The sequence below is a fragment of the Acanthochromis polyacanthus genome, chromosome 4 (genome assembly GCF_021347895.1).
Source record: "Acanthochromis polyacanthus isolate Apoly-LR-REF ecotype Palm Island chromosome 4, KAUST_Apoly_ChrSc, whole genome shotgun sequence".
Classification (NCBI taxonomy): domain Eukaryota; kingdom Metazoa; phylum Chordata; class Actinopteri; family Pomacentridae; genus Acanthochromis; species Acanthochromis polyacanthus.
This window is the reverse complement of record NC_067116.1, coordinates 41,870,384-41,890,659: the sequence shown is the minus strand read 5'-3', so window position 1 is coordinate 41,890,659 and position 20,276 is coordinate 41,870,384. Positions and strand designations below refer to the sequence as shown.

Below are 20,276 nucleotides of genomic sequence, written 5' to 3'. Positions count from 1 at the left end.
GAGGAAAAAAAAATGCTGAGAAAGAGGTGGGCAGGAGGGGGAAAAAAAAGATAAGACAGATGGAAAGTAAAAATGGACAGAAAAAGATGGACGAGACTATTTTTGGAAATCTACAAAGAGGAGGTGGAGAATGAAGGGGAGGATGTAAATAGGAGAGAATGGGAAAGAAAGGAAGGCAAGAGGGAGGAAAGAGGAAAGGGAAGGAAAGAAAAGAAAAATAGAAGATGGAAGAGGGGCTGTGGCCTCATTGTTCCTCTTTCTTTCTAACAAGCTGCTCTCAATCTGTCGGCCAGATCCCCCTCCTAGAGCACACACACACACACACACACACACACTCCATTTTTTCCTTTACACACTCAAACCCGCCATTATACACACTCACCACCACAAAGATACACATACACATTTTGCCAGTCTTGCTCTCACACACACACACACACACACACTCGGCTTTTCTCACAAAAAACCCATGATTAAAACACACACACAGACTCCCCTCCTCTTTCACACAACACACACACACAGCAATTACTCTTCACAGGAGGAAGGGGGAAAAAAAAGAGCACCAAGGCCATTTTATAGGAGGGAGGAAGGAGGAAGAAAGAAGGGACCATCCTTCTTTTTATCGCACCCTTCTGCCTTTCAACTGTTTTTTTTCTCATCTCCACAGGACAGGTGAGAGGAAAGCTGGCGTCTCGCTCAAAAAGGCTGGATGAAGCCAGAGAGATGTCTATATTCTGACTCTTTTTTTTCCTTTTTAAGATGGAGGAAACCACCGCCTGTCTGCTGACATATGTTTAACCTCCTGCCTGCTAGATGGGATGCATGAGACCGACGCAAACACCAATAACCTCTTCTATAAGTCCTCACACCTCCCGTGAACCGATGCTATTAGTCTGTCCCACCTCTTGATCGGGCAAACAGCTGAGCAGGCTTTAAAGTGAGGGGTCAGGCCACTGAACTGACCTGGTGACCTCTGAGAATGGATCTAAGCAAAGGAGCCTCGCCCGATAATCCCATGGTCAGTTATTCCCCTCCCTTCTCAGCCGGTGTCCCCAGCTCGAGAGCAAACAAGAGACGTGCTGTCTGCCCTTGAACAAAGCTTACATAGACTGAAAATCACTGTTACACAATTACAGGCTGGAGCTTTCTCCGGCTCCTACAACTGTAAAGTCTGGAGTATGTGGGGGAAGGATTGCACAAGGTTGGATGACATGAGGAAGGAGAGCTTTTCGCTCATATGATTAGAGATCATCTGATTATTCAACTGTTTAGATAAGTCAGCGGGGAGGTGTCTACAGGGCCACAGCAGCCTTGTGAGGTGTTCCATCTCAGAAAAACAGCTGATAAAGTTGAGGTTTTAAGGCCTCCTACTCCACAAGTGCAAAGTGGAGAACCTAGATATGACCCTGTCGCATCAAAACGCTAATCTCTCTCAATCCTGGACGGCCTCAGTCAATCGCAATGATTAAACGAGGAGCTGATGATGAGGGGAGAAGAGAGAGCGCACGAGTCATCTGGAGATAGAAATGATTTAAACCCAATCCAACGTCCCTTCAGGAGGAGATAGGATAGCGGAAACAATCCAATAAAGCCGTTTTAAACATCCCAACTGGTGAGAAACACACAACAGAACAGGCTACAAGCTGTGTACGCACACATTACAATCCAAGGTCACATGCAACGCAAAGACACAACAGCATAAACAAATCTATGCACGCAGAGAAAAACATTAACTGATGGGAAGGGATCATTAACCGAGTGGCATTTCCTGAATGAAATCACTCCTGTTTTCATTTGAGTTACCTCTAATTACACCACAAGCAGCAAAACCACTATGACCTCACATCCTTGCTCTAACCCCCCCTCCACCCCCCAGCCTCACAAAGACATGTGCACGCATACAGTCACAGATGAGACAACACGCCCACAACAAGCCTTAAGTGGACGTATATGCAGTTTACAGGCACACATGACTGCAGCTGCTGCGACGTCGATGTCGACGGAAATCCGCAAGATGCGTCTCAATCCTCACAGACCGCGCTGACATGCAGCGACGCATAATCTGCTAATGGAGATGAAATGGGGCCATCGCTGTTACAATGTGGTTGTGTGACCATAAAAATATTAGGTTCACTTTAACCCTCGGAACTCCAAGCAGTGTCTGGGCAGTGCTTTTTGCTGCCGTGATGGTTTTATTTTTACTCACTGTGGGCTCATTTTTCATGGCAATATAAACAATTATGGAAAAAACACACCCATGACTAGAAGCAGTGAGCACTGAGAAATGTCTTTTGTGCAGAAGAACAAAGCCACACAGCATATTTTCTTTTCTAATTAAGTTAAATATTTCATAAGTTCAATGTTTCTTTCAATATTCATTTTGCAAAAACTGAAAAAACATCGAGTCAACATGTACAACATTTTCCCAAGTTTACTCAACTAATACTGGAAAACAGTTGCATCTACACACTACAAATCTTGAACTATTTACATTTACGGTCCTATTTGTTCTGTGCAAACACATCCTGCAGTTCAACCCAGTCCAGCCAAAGAGTCTCTGAATTTTTGGTGCATGCTTGTTGGTCACAGTTGAGTCACGATGGATTTTAGAGATATAACAAGGAATGCAGAATTTTGACTTTTTCCACTTTGTAAGGTTAGTCCAAATGCAATATTCTGGTGAATTTTAAAATGTAAAATGTGCAATTAAGTGATTTTAAGCTTACAATTGGATCTTGTTTCCAGCAGAAATCCATAAATCAGACGTTTCTTGCTGTCTACCGTCTCTGATTCAGATAAATGGCATGCTTTTGGCATGTTTTTTTTAATAGGCAACATGCCTTTCTAACACATCAGTAGCTTCTGAAACTTGAACGCTAGTTTGCAGTGTCTTCTTTATATGGATGCAGGGAATGAGGGAAGAAATGCATTACTCCTGGATGAAGCATGTTCCTTTTTCTTGCAATTTTCCCCCCTGAAAATGTGTTTTTCATACGTAGCATCAAAGAAAAAAATGAGTTTGTGTTTGTCCTCAAATTCTGAACACTGTGCGTCGCTTTCTCTTAAGAATGTGGCCTGAAACAAGTTTTAATAAAACATCAAAGTTTTGGTAGCTCACACAAAAATCAGACTATGAATTAGGGCTAAAACGATTCTCCAAATCAAGGCTTCGTTAAATCAACTACATGCGAGACCCCAGGTAACCAAACGGCGGACCGCCGTCTGAGGCTGGATCCAGACTTCATCCGATACAAACCGGATCCTTAAATTTCATGGGACGCTTCTATTTTAACCAGTGTAGCTTTTCTATCGTTTACGGCAGGAGTGCCCAACCAGTCCGTGGTCTAAACGGTCGCCTAAACTAGCCGTCGATGAACTAAAACAAGGACAGATTCAGCTGCTGCACAGCTTATTTCTCGCCTCAAATGCTTTCAGAAATACTTTTACCTGAAGTGTTTTTGAAATAAAAGAGAAAGTTTGTGGTCGAACCGCTGTGTTTTTCTGACGCATCTGTTGGACTGTCAAGCTAAAAGCTCGGTCATGTGACACGCAGTGGCCCGCTGAAGCTCGAGTGCCGTCATGTGACAATGTTGTGGGCCGCCAGTGACCGCCCACCACGTGTGCGATTTTCAGATGCGATGTGTTTACATGCGGGAAAAACACATCTGGTGGACGCATACCTTCACTGTATGTTCTCTGTAAGTATTCAGGCACTGTGCCGGAATTGTGGCATGCAACGCCGGCGTTTGACTTGAAAGAAAAAGAAGAAGATAGGACTGCATTGCCAATCTACCAATGGAATGAGGGAAATGCAGCTTTTGCTCTCAACCAAACTAATATCACAAGACAATGGGAAGTAGAGTGGGTGTCCAGGAGGGGAACTTCTGTTGCACAGTGCGCTCACTTCTGCTTTTGACGCATTAACACGTATGCCTAGTGCGAAATCCAATTACTCGATTAATCAGCAGAATAATTGATAGAATACTTAATAACTAAAATAAGTGATACTACTATGAATTTACAGTTACGATGGCACTGTGAGACAATAACTGTGCACAGTAGCACCAGAATCTTAACCCTATAAGCTGCAGTCAATTCCAGCCATTTTCAGTACAAAAAAAAAAAAAAAAAAAAAATCGCTAATATTTCATTTGTAAATAAAAATATGACGAGAAATACAGGGACTTTTGGACGCGCATCGCGAGGTGCATTTCCTCGAAAACGACCTATTCGTGGATTATATACCGACTTCAGGACATGTTTTGGACAAAATAGTTTACTGGCTTGTTTCGTCTGGATGTCCAAGGTTGGATTATGGCCGTTTATCGTGGAATATTTTCGTCTGTGTGTAATAATGAACCCGGAAATGCGAGTCGCGCTGTGTACGTTGAAGCCGTGTATAGAGAACGGCTGGATGGATATCCGTTGTTTGTCGGACAAATGTGTTTATATTACCTGCTGTGGTAATCACATCTGAAAGTGGTTTATACCGGTGGATTCATGAGAATCTAAGCTTTCCATCGGTGTATAGTGTTTGTATAATTGCGTTTGCAGTTTCAGACATTTAAGGAAATGCTTACGCAGATCTCAAAGCGTCCCGCGGGCGGGACACTGAAGCTTATGCTTTCAAATTTTATGGTGAGACTTCAAAAGGTGTCACTCAGAAGCAAACCTAAACCTCATGACACAAGAACATGTCAAATACCAGAAGGATTCAATGCCAGAGAAGCACAAATGTCTGCAAAATTTCATCTTAATCCAACCACAAGGAGTTGAGATATTTCAGTCTGGATCAAACTGACTGATCCTAGAGCTGTACCACGAGCATGGCCCTCAAAAAAGCCTCACCAAATGCATGTTTGTTTATTGTATCAGACCTCCATCTCTGTGTCCGTCTCTTTCTTTGCCGCTGCCTCCCTTCATATAGCTCAGCCCATTAGTCAGGCCACTAATTACCCTGCTTACCCACAGAGTCGATCATCAGCGTAAACACCCACCGCGATCTCCCTCCCTCTTCCTCATCTCACTACCACCGAGGATGCACCGACAGCAGGCCTAACTCAGGCGAGCGTGTCCGAATCTGCATCTGCGTGAATCCACCCACCCACGCCGAAAACACACCTTATCCATCTCTGAAGGAAATGAAACATGTCAATACAGCGTCCGCTCTCAAAAAACATCCAAAGTTAAAGCCTTTCATGTCAGATTTGAACGCGACGTCTCAGTCATCCGCATTGTTAAAGCAGCTTGCGGCGCGGAAGGAAGAGCTGGCCCCCACCATCCACCTTACATCAAGCAGCTATCAGCTTGGAGAAACGTGCCGGTAATCTCTCAATGATTCCTCCACTTAGAGGGGAGGGGCTGCCAGGCACCTGTTTCATTAGTGCCACACATCTTTCTTTCTTACCCCCCTCTCAGCCGCCTCCACCTCCTCACTCCTGTCTCCTTCCTCCCGCAAGCCTCGTTATTCAAATTTCCCTGCTGTCAGCCCACATTAGCAAAGCACCACAGTTTGCCTGTCAGCTGGCTTAATTGCTGGAGGTGCCTTCTTTTATTAGGTAACCCCCTCAGCTCGTTTGTTCCTCCACCGAGACGCACCTCCACAACAGCTTGTGTAAACCTGAGATCCCTTCAGCCTCTTTTCCTTCATTTTCCTCTCCCTTTTCCGTCTCCCTCCTTCTCTTCTCTAATCGCTGGCCGAGCAGAGCAGGCGAGCTCCTGATCGATAGCCACACTCTCAGCACTGGACAACAGTGGTGATAAAGAGCTAAAAGCATGCTCGGACTGAGGAAGTGGAGGCCGGCTTATGCTAGCTCTAAGAGTGGAGAGGAGAAGGCCTCATCTCAAAGTCACTCCTCGCTCTGTGTCCCCTGCCTGACCTTATCTGTGTTTCACGGTCTAGATATAATTTTAGAGAGACTCTCTCCTTGAGTAGTTGGGATAATAAGAGGAGATGGAAGATAGACAATGCTTGTGCCGAAAATATATAGATTTTTTTGGCCTCTTGTGCATAAGACATGCTCCTTAATTTTACAAAATGCACCCCAAAATTTAAAGTTTCTTGCAGCGTACTTTTGCATTTGATCAAAAAAAAAAAAGAACTGTATCTTTAAATCGTCTTTTAGATCTACATGTTTCTGTTTCATGCTATGTATTAAAACACCAAATCAAACTCATTATGTGTGAAAAGCCTACTTGACAATAGCACCTTTCTGATTCTGAACAGCAAATACACTTCTTCTGGCATTCACTGCATAATAAACATGTTGAAAACGGAGCTTTTCAAAATACTTCACATGAATATTTAGCGATCGCCGACTTCTCAATGTTTCTTCACGCACACATTAACCTAATGAAGCCACTTGGTGCAAATGAGGTCAAGCAGCCTGACTCACCCAGTGCTTCCTGTAGGGCTGGACCCAAATATCACGAATATTCGTTCACTACGCCCCGATACCCCCCCCCCGGACGCTACCGGGCGGAAAGAATATGCGGAGTTACTGTCTTCCCTCCGCCTTTGGCCCATCGGCACATATCGGCTCATCTCGTCGTGTGATCACATAAACATATACACATTTGTCTGTGTGATCACTCCCTCCTCCTCCCCAGACGAAAATATTCGGAGCTCATCTCTTCCCTGCGCCTTCGGCCCACTTCAGCTTACTTTGTCTGATCCCGCCGTGTTCTTCGGCTCCTCCATTCGTGTTTCTTACCACCACCCGAATGGCCGGGTGGCTGCCTACTCTGACGTCACGCTTTACTTCGTTGCATAAACACAAGACAAGAAGCTGAAGACCTCCGCTGTTTGGGAATTCTTCAGTTTAACTGAAGACAAAACTAAGGCAAAATTTGGACCCGAGAGACCAGACGAACGGATCCGAATATTCGGGCCATCTCCACCACAAGCCCCCCCGCCCCCCTCCCCCGTCGGATGGTTTGGGGCGGAACGAATATTCGGATATTCGTCTTTAATAGGGCCCGAATATTCGGAGACCAGAAACCACTATTCGGCCCGGTCCTAGTTTCCTGTGGGTATAAGTGTAAGAATGGTTGCGCATTTCATGCAGCTTTCTCCTCACCTTTTACCATCAGCGTGTTACTGTTTTCAAAATTATCTTCTCTACAGGAAGCAACAACTAACACATTCAGGCTGGCGAACTACCACACTAAAATTGAAAGTTTTGCAGAAGATGTGGATGGTACAGTACGTTAGCCATGCTAGTTTTTTGGCAAATTATCCATTTTAATGACTCTTATCGTCTCTGTTTGGGCAAATATTCCATAAAAAAAAAAAAATCACTATTTTGAGGGGAAAGCATTGCTGCATCCTTCACTCAACATGACTGTGCTTGTTTTAAAGGAATACAACAAAAACAGAGCATTTCCCCTCCTCTTACAGCAGAATGATATGGTGCACTCAGACCATTCCATGCTGCAGAATGGTCTGACAACGCCAGACTAAGGATGAAGTGAGCTCCATATGCTCAGCGTTTAGCATGTGATGTTGTTGTGGTAAGGCTTGTATTTTAATATCAACAAAAAGCATGCACACTGACAAAACAACGGCAAATATAAGCCGCTGTCTGGAGGATAATAAACATTTATAATCTGGCAGATGGGCTTAAATTACAACAATTTACCCAAGGTTCCCCCCACATCAGTGCCCTCCTGACACACCCCTCCCCCAGCCCGGGGCATTGTTCTGGATGAAATGGTTAGCGGAGGCTTGTTAGGACCAATCTCACTGTGACCTTTGAGAGGTTTGGATGTCTTTGTGTTAATTCTGTTACCTCCCACAGACTTTGGCGACAGAGTAAAACAACTTGTTCATTCAAAATCAAACAGACGGACATCACGTACATGCGACACTCAGCTCACCCACCTCGTGATTTCATCGCTTTCTCTTTCTAAACATGTGGCTTATGTTTTAGTTTTGCATTATTTCAAGCCATTACAAGCCCACAAAACAAATATTTCCTCCTGATTTGAATACTGTTTTATATTCTGCTTTGATGTCGTGCTTTCTTATTCACTTTCAGTCTGTGTTCCTGCCACAGTGGCAGATTTGAAGGAACGCTAAGGATCTGAGACAGCCAGTCATGCCTGCCATGTCCTATACACTTCTCGGCTGGTCTACCGTTTCTGGCGTCACCCAGAATCCACAAAATCATCTGGGAACATTCAAGAACCTGAAGCGTTTGCTAGGTGGTGTGGATGCAACGTCCGTGCACGGAATTAGATTTTTCATCTCTGTTGAAGAGAACTTTAGCCGTTTCATTTGTAGATAGAGATGCGCGCAATGTGAAATTAAAAGCTGAATTTTGATTTGTTGGCCTGTTGTGTTCACTATAAAGTCTATCAAAGTTGCAACAATCCTGTCAGGGAAAATATTCCAAGCAGCTGATCACAAGTTTCTACGCAAATAATCGGCAAAGATTGATCCGTCTCACTCTGAAAAGTCACCTTTTTCAAGAACTATCGTGACTCCGTTCAAATCTTGTCTTAAAACCAAACTCATCAGCATTTCTCTGGCATGATTTCAGCATCCGATGGTTTGTTATCGCTGCGTTTCAAAACCAACATCTCATCCGTTCGGGATGTAAATGAAATGCTGTAAATCAAAGACAATAGTGTTCAGGTTCTAACATCTGTCATTTCAGAAATGCATACAAATATGTTCTGATTTGTCTGAAAATCTGACTTCAGCAGGGAAATTTAAAGCTCTGTGTAGCTTTCTCACCTTCTAGAGGGGTTTATTTTGCTGTCTTTCTTCTCATAAACATGCGATAAAGATGCGGGATAAATGCAGCCACAAAGTTTCATGTTTAGTATTTAAAAATGCACCCGGATGTGATATTAGTACATTTAAATTCTCATGGGATTAAAGAAAACGACAGCATTCTTCACTGCTTCCAGCACACAACCACACATTTCTATTGGATTCGTGTGAGAAAAGATAGCCGCCTGTGGGAAGATACAGCTACATGTTTGTATAATATGTGGGTCACTTCCTTCACAGCACACCAATATCCAGCGCTGACAGGTTACTGCCAGCGTAGCGGTTCAGAGATTAAATAGTTAGCCGGGTTGAGTGGCCCTTCACTCCGAGGTGCAAACAAGAGCCGCTGATGGCCGGAGACTTCTCTGATGACGGCTGGCCTCACACGGTCGCAGCTGAAATGAAACGGGGGGCCGGCGGGCCTAAACATTCCACCCAAGACCCGCCGCAGTCTGCTACTCTCACCCTGGGACGCCTGCCCATACATTAAGATGTGGTTTGGAGCTCTCACAGGAACACAGCGAGGAGAGGCTGGATGAGAGGGATTGGGTTTACAGTGCAAACCACAGAGCCACAGTCTGCCTCCTGCCCTGCCTTCCTGCACTCAGCAATACTACACACACAGCTGCTGGTGTTTGTGTAATGTTTCTGTATGTGCTGTATGTTTGGGCAGGAACAGGAGGAGGAGGAGGAGGGTCTCTTTATCGCACAAACGGAAGTGCAGGATGAAATTCAAGTCACAATGCAATCTCAGCTGGAAAATAAATCACCTGCTTGACCGGATTTGGGAAGATTTAATTAAAAACATGAACTTATGCTCCACAATGAGCCTAATCTGATTTCAATACGTGGGACACGAATGTCAAAACAGTGTCAGGGGTGGGGTGCAGGGTGGCATGACTGAGGGATGTAGAGGAGGGTTAGGCAAATGAGCAGGTCTTAATTGATACTTCACACAGCTGGAGGACCAGTGTTTATGCATTTCAGTCCGCTCGAAAGCTCTCCACCTAAACTCGGCTAACGCAAATTAAAGCCATGCAGCGTGAATTCTCCTCAGCACACAAAAAGCGTGAGGATATCTTTTATATTTTGGTTTCTGGAGCCAAATCGCTGAAGGTTATTGGCGAAAAATGGAGTTTTCGGGGACTGTAATCACACTTGATACGACTGAATTTGTGAAAACAATGAGTGGCACTTGAGAGAAGGTGACAACAAGCCAAGCTGACTCACCTCACCTCCCCCCTTTTTTTCCTCCCTTGTGAACACACAAGCTCTTGAGGAAAAGGGACAAACACACACTTCATCATCTGGGTCAACTCCACAATAGTGTGGAGATGGAGGGGAGGCTCCATGTTTCCAACCTGGTGATGGTGGCCACCAAGGACAGGAGATTTTTACGCACAGAAGTTGGACGTTGTTTGAAGAGGGGGGGTTATTTATTTTGCCTCAATGCAAAAAATAAATAAAAACCCTCAACAATGTGGCCTGACCTTCAGGAGACAACACACCGATACACAAACAAACAATATGAGGTGCAGAATAAAGCCACAAAGGAGGTTAAAAACACAGCGAGGATGGCAAGAATTTCCTAGAAAAGGGCTGAAAAGGTTTTAAAACACAATGTATTCAAAGATCAGAACCGGATCGGAAGGCTGCTACACAGTCGCCTACTTACCGGTGGTCGGTTTTGAGGAAACATCGTAGCAGCCGACTTGTGCGTCCCCTTGTGCGTCTTTTTTTGTGTCTTCTTTCTCCCTTTTTTCGGGGCGGAAAGCTTCGTCGAGAAAATGCGAGCAGCCGATGTACTATGGTCGGTCTCTCACTGAGGCATTTGGCCCGGATTCAGAGGCGAACGCAGAGCTAGTCTCGACTCGCTCATTCCTCGCTTCAAGACTCCTTTGTTCTGGCTTATATCTCCTCCAAGCCCGCACCGCAGCGACGCGTAGTAAAAGGACGAAGGGGGAAGAGAAACACCCGGTCCGATCCGAGGAGCTCCTCTCTCTCTCTCTCTCTCTCTCTCTCTCTCTTTCCAAGTCCCCAACTTGCGCGCTTCCAGCAATATCGTCAAATTGTTTTCTCCCCTCTCTCTTCCCTTCGATGTATTTTCAGCAGGAAAAAAAGAGGCCAGAGATAGATGGAGGAGGGAGGCGGCGGCGGTTGAAGGGGAGAGAATGTGGTTTGCTTGTGGCTTCGGAGACGGACACACCACCAGCACATTCAATGCAGCCGCAGCCTCTTTTGTCTCGCTCGTTGGCCTGCACTCTTTTCACACAACACTCCCAGTCCCCTCACTTCTCCCACTCCCACCCCCCTCTGCTCTGATCCTCAATGGGACATCACATCTGAGGACCTCGGGGCTCATTTTTACCTCCGCAATCTGCCAAATGAACCACCTTATGGTGCGTTTGTGAAACCAAAAAACACAATTTCGTCCGATTTAAGTTTACAAATCTGAGCTTTTTCTTTTACACAACGCTGCTGTGCAAACAGCCTCACGATATTTGCACATTTCCAGGGTTTCTTGTCTTATCCCAGGCGTGCAATTGAACATGCATGTTGGGGGGGAAATCGTAATTTTCTTGATTTTTTTTTTTTTTAAGTGCAAAATTCTTCTCCCTTCGCAGGAATTGTTCAGTGATTGAATGAAATCTCCACGTGGGGCTCGGCCTCAGCACAGTAAATACTGGTAAAAAGCAGCCAATGAGCGTCGAGATCGCCCCACGTGGGGTGCGGCGACCTGTTTCTGATTGGACAATGCGGGCAGCACAATGCTCCGCATGTCAATCAAGCAGGAGCTTACAACCGCTCCGTGAGGTTAACCCTTTCCTGGGTGCTTGAAGTGATTGAGAATGCGAGGAGTTGTGTGGCTGCTGTATCAAGATTCAGCGGTTTTCCTTTTTTTTCCCTCCCCCACAAAACCAAGCAATGCATTCAGAAAGTCCTGCATCCCCCTTCCTATTGCATCCCGTGGAAGTAAATAGAGTTAGCACTAAACATCTGCATATCTAGATGTGAAAAATTAACCAGACATTTACAAAAATCATGGGGGCCAGATCAGATCCAAATAAGACCCCCAAAAAGGCATGCAGAAGGGATAATGCTGCACGGCTGTGTATTGAGAGTGCACATTGTTGTTACCTGGAAGAATTATTCTGCAGAAGAAGGGGAGAAATGGTGGAAAAATTGGTATTCTGGTGGCACGACCCCTTTAGCTGGGCTCATAATTAGAGAGAGAGATATTGAAAAAGCAATTTCTGACAGTGGAAATCACAACCTGCCAGAGGTGGAGTTGGAAAATATAGATGGGGTGTGTGTGCGCGTGTGAGAGAGAGAGAGAGAAGAGAGAGGGGGGGAGGGAAAGAGAGGGGGAGGGAAGGAGGGAGGAAGAGAATAAAGGATGAAGGACGGCAGGGGGGATGCTGAGAAAGAAGAGCCAGTAGGAGGGTTAGGAGATTGAACGAAAGAGTGTGTGTGTGTGTGTGTGTGCATGCGCGTGTGTGTGCACGGGTGATGATGATGAAAAAAGCAATGTGTGTGTTGAGGAGACAAGTGAGGGAATGAAAAAAAGAGAGAGAAAGGGGTGAGGGGAGCAAGTAGGGGAGAGAAAAGAAGGGGAAGAGAGGGAAAGAAAGATTTTATTGCCATTTTTTCCCATGAATTTTAATGCACAGCACTGGTCTCCCTCTCCGGATTCTGGGATCACATTTATTAGAAGAAGAAGAAAAAAAGAAGTCATGAGGAATGCAGTGCTTTTGCAGTCTGCTGGTGCTGCACAGGGAAGATGTTTCATGGTTTTTTGGAGAGGGTTCAGAGGACGTATGAGACTGAGTTGTTGTGCAGAGGTGGGGGGGCATAATAATATAGATGATAGAAAATGATAAGTGAAGGACACATATTATTGCTATTGGCAGGTCACATGAAGGAGTGTGTGTTTGTGTGCTGGCTGAGCTCCAGTGATTAAATACACTAAGTCCACAGTGCCCTTCTCTCCTCCTCAGAGCGACGGGACATCAAAGTGGCCTCCACAATGGGAGAAGGTTCAGTGCTGCAGGACCTTTTGGTTTTACCTCAATCGTGCGAGATGCAAGGAAGCCGAAGTAAGCACATGAAGGTGTTTCAAAAAGTTCTTGGCCTCACCGGAAAACGTCACAGGAGAAAGTGTTCCTGCATTATTTTGAAGCACAGTCTCCTTTAACTTCAATGCATTTGGTTCACTTCTCTTCATGGAAGAAGGTCACATCCAAAAGCTCTAGATCCCTCTCAACGACATGCATGACCTCATCGTCCCTTTGAAACTGCCATTGGAAACAGACAGAAGTCAAGCAGTGCAGGTTGGGTGAGAAAGGTGTGTAGGGCAACAGTTCACAGGAGAAAGATTGCTCTTGCATTAGTTTTCAACATAGTCTCCTTTAACTTCAAATGCATTTGGTTCACTTTTCTTCGTGGAAGAAGGCTGAACCTCCTGATACGTCTCAATAGCATGCATGACCTCATCATCACTCTGAAAATGGAGACCATGGAAGCAGGATTTCACTTTAAGAAACAGAAGTCAGACAGTGCAGGTCAGATATGTAAGACGCATGGATGTACAGGTAATATACTATACTGTAGAATATACAAGGGCACTTTAAAAAGGTCTTTTCCTCACCAGAAAACATCACAGGAGAAAGTGTTCCTGCATTATTTTGAAGCACAGTCTCCTTTCATTTCAATGCACTTGGTATTCTTCTCTTAGTGGAAGAAGGTCAAGCCTCCAGATGCATTGCAACAGCATGCATGACCTCATCGTCACTCTGAAAATAGAGACAACGGAAGCAGGATTTCAGTTTAGGAAGCAGAAGTCTGACAGTGCAGGTCAGACAATTAAGATGCATGGAACAGCAGTAAATGTGCATGCAATATACTATACTGTAGAATATGCATCACCAAAAAAATGTCACAGAAGAAAGATTGTTCTTGCATTATTTTTAAGTAGTCTTCTTTTTTCAATGCACTTGGTCGACAGCACTTTGTGTAAGAAGGTCACACCTTGAGCCACCATATGCTCCTCAACAGCATGCATGACCTCATCTTTACTCTGAAAATGATGAGTTTAGGAAACAAAAGTCAGATGGTGAAGGTCAGGTTAGCAAGGTGCATGGGATAACAGTTCACAAGACAAAGATCGCTCTTGCATCAGTTTTCAACAATCTCTTTTTTTTTTAAGTTATTGGACAACCTGCAGCAAAGGGCTGTGACCTGGAATCGAACCCAGAATGTTGTGTTGAGGATGATAGCCCCTAGTCATGTGTCGCCCACTCTATCAGTTGGGCTATCTGGGCGCCCCCAACAGTCTCTTTTACCTTCAGTGCACTTGGTCTACTTTGTGGAAGAAGGTCACATCTTGAGTCTCCAGAAACTCCTCCGCAGCCATGTATGACCTCAACATTACTCTGAAAACACGATTTGGGATTTCAGTTTTAGAAATAGAGAGAAGTCAGATGGTGTAGGTCCGGTGAGTAAGGAGCATGAAGCAACAGTAATGCTTCCTATTGTTTGACTGTACATGCAATATACTGTACAATATACTGAGGCATCTGGCCCTGTGCTGTAAGCGGCGCCCCGTGCAGTCGGCCCCCTAGCGTTCACTGACCTGGCTCCTCTGTACTCAGCCACGCGTTTTTAAGATCACTTCATCTGTGTGTGTGTGTGTGTGTGTGTGTGTGTGTGTGTGTGTGTGTGTGTGTGTGTGTGTGTGTGTGTGTGTGTGTGTGTGTTGGGGTTGGAGATGGGGCGGGGGCAGGGGACTGTTTAACATGTATAGCACTTTGTGCTGCATTTTAATGTATGAAAAAGTGCTCTATAAATGAAGTTTGATTTGATTTACTGTAGAACATATGAGGGTACTCCAAAAAGTTCAACCTCACCAGAAAACATCACAAGACAAAGATTGTTCTTGAATTATTTTTCAACACAGTCTCCTTTAACTTCAATGCGCTTGGTCCAGCGATGTTCAAGCTTCACTATCCCTTCATGGAAGGCCACTTTTGGAGTCTCCAGATACTCAACATCGTGCATGACCTCATCGTCAGTTTTTGAATCAGACAGAAGTCAGAGGGTCCAGTTTGGGTGAGTGAGGTTCATGTGGCAGCAGTTCAAAGCCACATTTGGCTGCTTCTGCCACCTGTGCTGTGTGGACAGATGTACTGTCCTGAAGCAACAACACTCCAGCTCACAGCTTTCCTTTCCTTCATTCTTTGATTGCTTTTTTCAGTTGTCGCAAATCTGATGCATAGCAGTCCCTATTAATGGTTTCACCTTTCTGCAAGAAGTCAATCACTAGCGAACTCTTTCTGTCCCAGAACACAGAAGTCACCACCTTGCTGACAGATGCAACTTGCTTGAACATTTTTAGATTCAGAAAGCCTGAGCGTTTGCATGGTTTGCTTTGATTCTGGATCAAAGTGGTGAACACATGTCTCATCCTGGGTCACAAATCGAGCCAAAGTGTCCTCGAAATTCTGATTCTCTTCCACTTCTGATGTGGCGTCAGCATTCGGGGCACCTTTCAGGCGGTTTGCTCGTCCCCAAGATGTCAGTTGAAAGAGCGTGAACTGGGCCAACACTGATGTTCATCATTCCTGCTATATTTTGGACTTTCGCACATCTATCATTCACGACCGTGTGGTAAATGACCCCCGTTTGATCGTCTGTGCTCCCTGATTTTGGGTCATCTTCCGTGCTTTCTCTGCACCACTTGAAATCAGCAACCCACTTCTTTAGATGAAATAACAAGTGCAGTCCTTATCAAGTGTGTTGACCAGGTCCTTAGGGCCATTTTCTTTTCATGCAGATACTTAATCACAGCTCTGGCTTCTTGCTTGTCCATTTTTTGGTTTCTCTCTCACCTATTGATTTTCAAAGGGCGTCACCAAGAAATTACAACATTTACATTTTTGTGGACATGATCTAGTATACAGTTATGCCCCAAATTAAGTTACACATTTCCAGGTGATTCCAAGAACTTTTTGAAGTATAATACACACACCTGTCACAAAGTGCCAAAACAGTGGAAAGAGCCTGAGGTGAAAGCAGAACAGCTTACAACAGGTGGAGCAAACAGCAGCCAAGACGCCACAAATTATCACCGAGCAGGCAAATAAAAACATCAGGAGGGCTTTCAAAGAGGTGATGAAAACAAGTTCGCTTCCTTCAAAACTTCAGAGACGACTTCATTCCTGCGTTGTTGCCAAGAGCGATATCAGTGTCAAACTGTGACTGATATTAATACTAAATGATGCACTAATAACAGCGGACAAGGTCTGCTGGACAGACATCCTGTCGAGACGATGAACCATCAGTTCTGTTGTTTACTGGCAGGCAGCACGATGAGAGTGGTTATTGTAATGTTCTCCTCGGATCAATAGCCTTCACCTGTCTGCTGATGTTGCCTCCCTGCACACACGGGCAGCTGTGGGATAGTTTGCTAACATCCCATCCATAGAATACAATGCAATATGCTTCGAGGACATTTAAGGTGATTTCAGAAACCAACGTAAACAACTTGAGAGCAGACTGTACTGCTGAAGCACAATGTCTTTCTGGGACTATTCTTGGTGCTTGGATGAGGCTAGCTTTTTTTGTCCCAGCTGATGAAAGGCCAAATCTACATGACCCGACTTCACTTCAGAGCACCAGAGGCACTTCTACAATAGAGAGTAAAAATGCAAAAAAAAAAAAAACAACCATCCAACTGTGTAATAATGATAATAAGAACAGGAACAAAGGCAGCATTAAGAACAAAAAAGAAGGTGAGGAAGAAGAAGAAAAACAAAAACACCGAGCAGATAAAGAAGAAGAAAAACAGCAAGAATAATTAAGAGACACAAAGAAAAACAAGAATGAGAAGAGGAAGAAGAGAAAACAGAAGAATCATAGCAAGAAGATCAAAACGAGAAGAAGAAGCAGAACAAGGGTAAAATGAGAACAAAAACAAGAAAAAAGAACAAGAAGACAAACAAAATAAACAAGAACACTAAGAAGAATAATGCAAACTAGAAGAGCATGATCATGAGCAAGAACAAGAATGAGAAGAAAAAGAATGCTAAGAACATAAACATGAGCAAAAGGAAAAAGGACAATGTTACGATGGCGGGGATGGTAGAACCCAGAAGCAGACAACAGACAGGCAAACAGGTGTGATGGGAAAAAGGGGTTTATTTGCCAAAAATCAAAACCACTACAACCAAGAGCTAGGCTATGGAGGCAGCGTAAAAACCAAACTACTCTAGTACTAAGAGGCGAAACACAAGGCTCCTGAGAGTTACTCACACAACCAGTGACGCGAACAGGCTGAGGACATCCAAACTACAAAAACCACAGAGTCCAACAGAGGGAAAGCGGTAGAGTCCAAAGCTGATGCAGTCCAGAGGGGTTTTGTGGGAGACGGAGACCGGGTCAACATGTGGGTTTGTCGAACAATGTTCCAGCACTGACTGAGGGAAGCAGAGGGCTTATATAGTTGAGGAGAGGAGCAGGTGAGTGGAATTGGCTGATTAACAGCAGCTGAAGCTCATGCCGCAATCAGCTGGCAGAGCCAGGGGCGAGTGACCAGGAGAGAGAGACAGAGGACGGGAAGAAAGGACAGGAGCAGGAGTGGGACCATGACAGACAATGAGACAACGAAGAAGAAAAAGTAAAAGAAGAAGAACTTTTGTAGCTTTTAAAAAAGTAACAGATAACAGAGAAAGCAGGACAGCCTGAAGGCAAAAGAACAAGATAAACAAGGAGTCAAAAGATGCCAACTTACAAAAGGCAATATGTCAATAATAAATACAAAAAATGAAAGCAACAGAAATGATCTTCTCAAGGTCCATCCAAAGCTGATGCCAAAGCATTGATTCTAACATGAGCAGGAGGCTAATGAAGTGAAGCCATGACAGTGAAGATGTGACGCTGAGCAGTAAGGAGCCGAGCTGCTGTGTACAAAAAGTCACTTGTAAACAGGCGTAAACTAACCGTGACGTCACCTGTTGGTTTCAACACTAAGAAAATGAAGCCCAGATTTTGCTACTTCCTGGTCGCCGTTCTGGATTTTTTGGAGCCAGTGACGTAAAAAGCGTCATCAAACAGGCTGGACCGGTAGAGCAACTAGGGGCAGGATTGGCTGAGGACTCTCTTATCCCGCCCACATTTTACCGCAGAGGCTTCTGTTGCTGTCTATCAAGTATAGCCACGCCCCCTGGCTCCGCCAACTTTAACGATTTATTTAAAATTCAGCATTGATTTATTTTAAGATCGGCCACCTGATCTCTCATTTTGACCATGAAAACTAACGGGGAAAAATCCTGAGCTGTAGAACATCAGTCTATCAAATTTTATTTTTCCAAAAATGAATTGGGGTCTATGGAGCAAAAGCTTTTTGGAGCCAACCCTAGCGGACGGCGTGATATTGCAAGTTTTTGACACTTCCGGGTTGGCTTCAATTCTGGAGCCAGATGCTACGTCCACCATATATACAGTCTATGCTTGTAAACATCAGGTTTCAGAGACGGTCCTTCTGACCTGCAGTTTCACAACAACCCTACTGGTAGGAAACCATCGGGGTGAACAGTAAAGCCTCTGCAGAACAAAATGCACTGGAGCCCCAAGACCTGCTGCATTCTGAGTGCAGCCTCTTCATTCATCTCAACATGGAAAACCCACTGTTACACTTCTCTTATTTTATTCTACACCACTCTCGGTGTGTACAGCGTGTCCCACAATGCAGCAGATTAAACCCCATTGTCTTTAAACTTCTCAAAGTTCAGAGAAGATCCTGGAATACAAATCAGTCCTTTAAAACTGTAAACAAATAAAAGAGTGGAGTTCTTTTTTACTTCGTTCAACTTGGTTGAACTCTACAGCAGACAGAGCCTCTTTAAAAAATTGCCTCCCCTGAGTAAAGAGATCATCTTGGAGGAAGATGCTCTGGTTTGGATCATAAACTTTTGGTTTTGTGGTATCCCATCCTCCACGGCCACACAAGCTTTCACCAGTTTCCCCCAGAGCCTTTACAAAACTGGAAAAACAACAAGACAGAAAAACATATTTAAAAACAAGGCAAAACTGTAAATGCAACATTTAAAAATTGTAAAACTGTGAACTGGCAAATATCTGTAAAAATAACTGTATTTTGATTTAAAGATAATTTTAAAAAAATAGTGTAATTTTATAGTCAAATGTCATAAAATGTATTTTTTAAATATATAAATTACATTTTTTCTGTCATTTTGCCAGTTATTGTCTATAATTTAACAATATGGGGACAATCTGGTAAATAACAGCTGAAAAATTATTTTTCAGTCCTTAATAATATTAACATTTTTTCAGATAACATGAAATATCTCGAAATAATTTTATATTTAGTCAGTTTAAATGAAGTGTAATTTTACAGTCAGATGTTGTAAAAGAACAATTTTTTATTTTTTAAAAATACTGATTTTTGATGTCCATTTAAAATGTTAATAAAGCCAACTTTAGAATTAATACTTTACTTTTTATCCCACTGGATGTTAGAATCAGAATCACAATCAATGCATAACAGCAAACAGTAACATATTAAAAGATTATTTGTAATTTAACAAAACTGAGAGAATCTGTTCACGATCAGTTAAAATATTTACCATTTTTCAGGTGTTTTACATATTTATCTTTCACATAACTGTAAATATTCTGTCAACATGTATTATTTTTTCATCTGTCATGTAAGAAAAGAGGAAATAACAAGAAAGAAGAAGAAAATATTTTAAAAATGATACTTCAGTCCAAAATCTACATGCTTTTTAAATAATGCAAAATATTTGTACAATATTGATATGTGATATTTTTAGCTGGTTTAAATACAGTATAAATCCATCTATCCTCTATACACGGCTTTATCCTCAGTATAAATCTTGTATTATTAAAGAATATAAGCACAAATTGCAAACAGAACAACTTACTATTTGTGAAAATACACATTTTTGATGTGGACATTATGCACAGTTCTAGCCTGTGTTTATACTCTTCATGTGTGAATTAATCCTTTTTTTCTGGGGTTTTGTTAATTATTATCTGTAATTTATGAAAACAAGACAAATCTGAAAAAACAAAAAGTAAATAATTTTCAAAAACGCTGTTTAAAACCTTACATTTTTACAGTGTAGTTGGCTCCTTCCAGGCGTGGGCTTTGAGTGACAGGGAGACAAGGCCACAGTGTTGTCATGATGCCCCCCCGACCCTCCCTCATACCTCCCTAACCCCCGACCCTCCCTCACCTCCTCACCCTCAACCCTCAACCCTCCCCAACCTCCCCCTCCCCCCATCCCTCATCAGACAAGCTGGGTGTCAGTGCAGAGACGGCACCGTGATTTATTGGTCTCTGCTCCTGTGGGACACCCCCAGCCCACCCCCCACCACCCAACACACACAATCTCAAACCATCCTCCTCCTCCACCTCCACCTCCCTCTATTTTTCCCATCCCCAACCCTCCAT

At 43.7% G+C, this 20,276-nt stretch overlaps 1 protein-coding gene across 1 annotated transcript in view; it reads right to left on the bottom strand.

Annotated features, from left to right (window-relative positions):
• tle2a (TLE family member 2, transcriptional corepressor a) overlaps nt 1-11,067 on the bottom strand; it is a 56,602-nt gene extending 45,535 nt beyond the window's left edge. The window contains 1 exon segment of the mRNA XM_051947078.1: nt 10,458-11,067. Within this exon segment, the coding sequence (XP_051803038.1) occupies nt 10,458-10,481 (24 nt within the window). The 5' untranslated portion in view covers nt 10,482-11,067.
• Nucleotides 11,068-20,276: the final 9,209 nt, after the last annotated feature.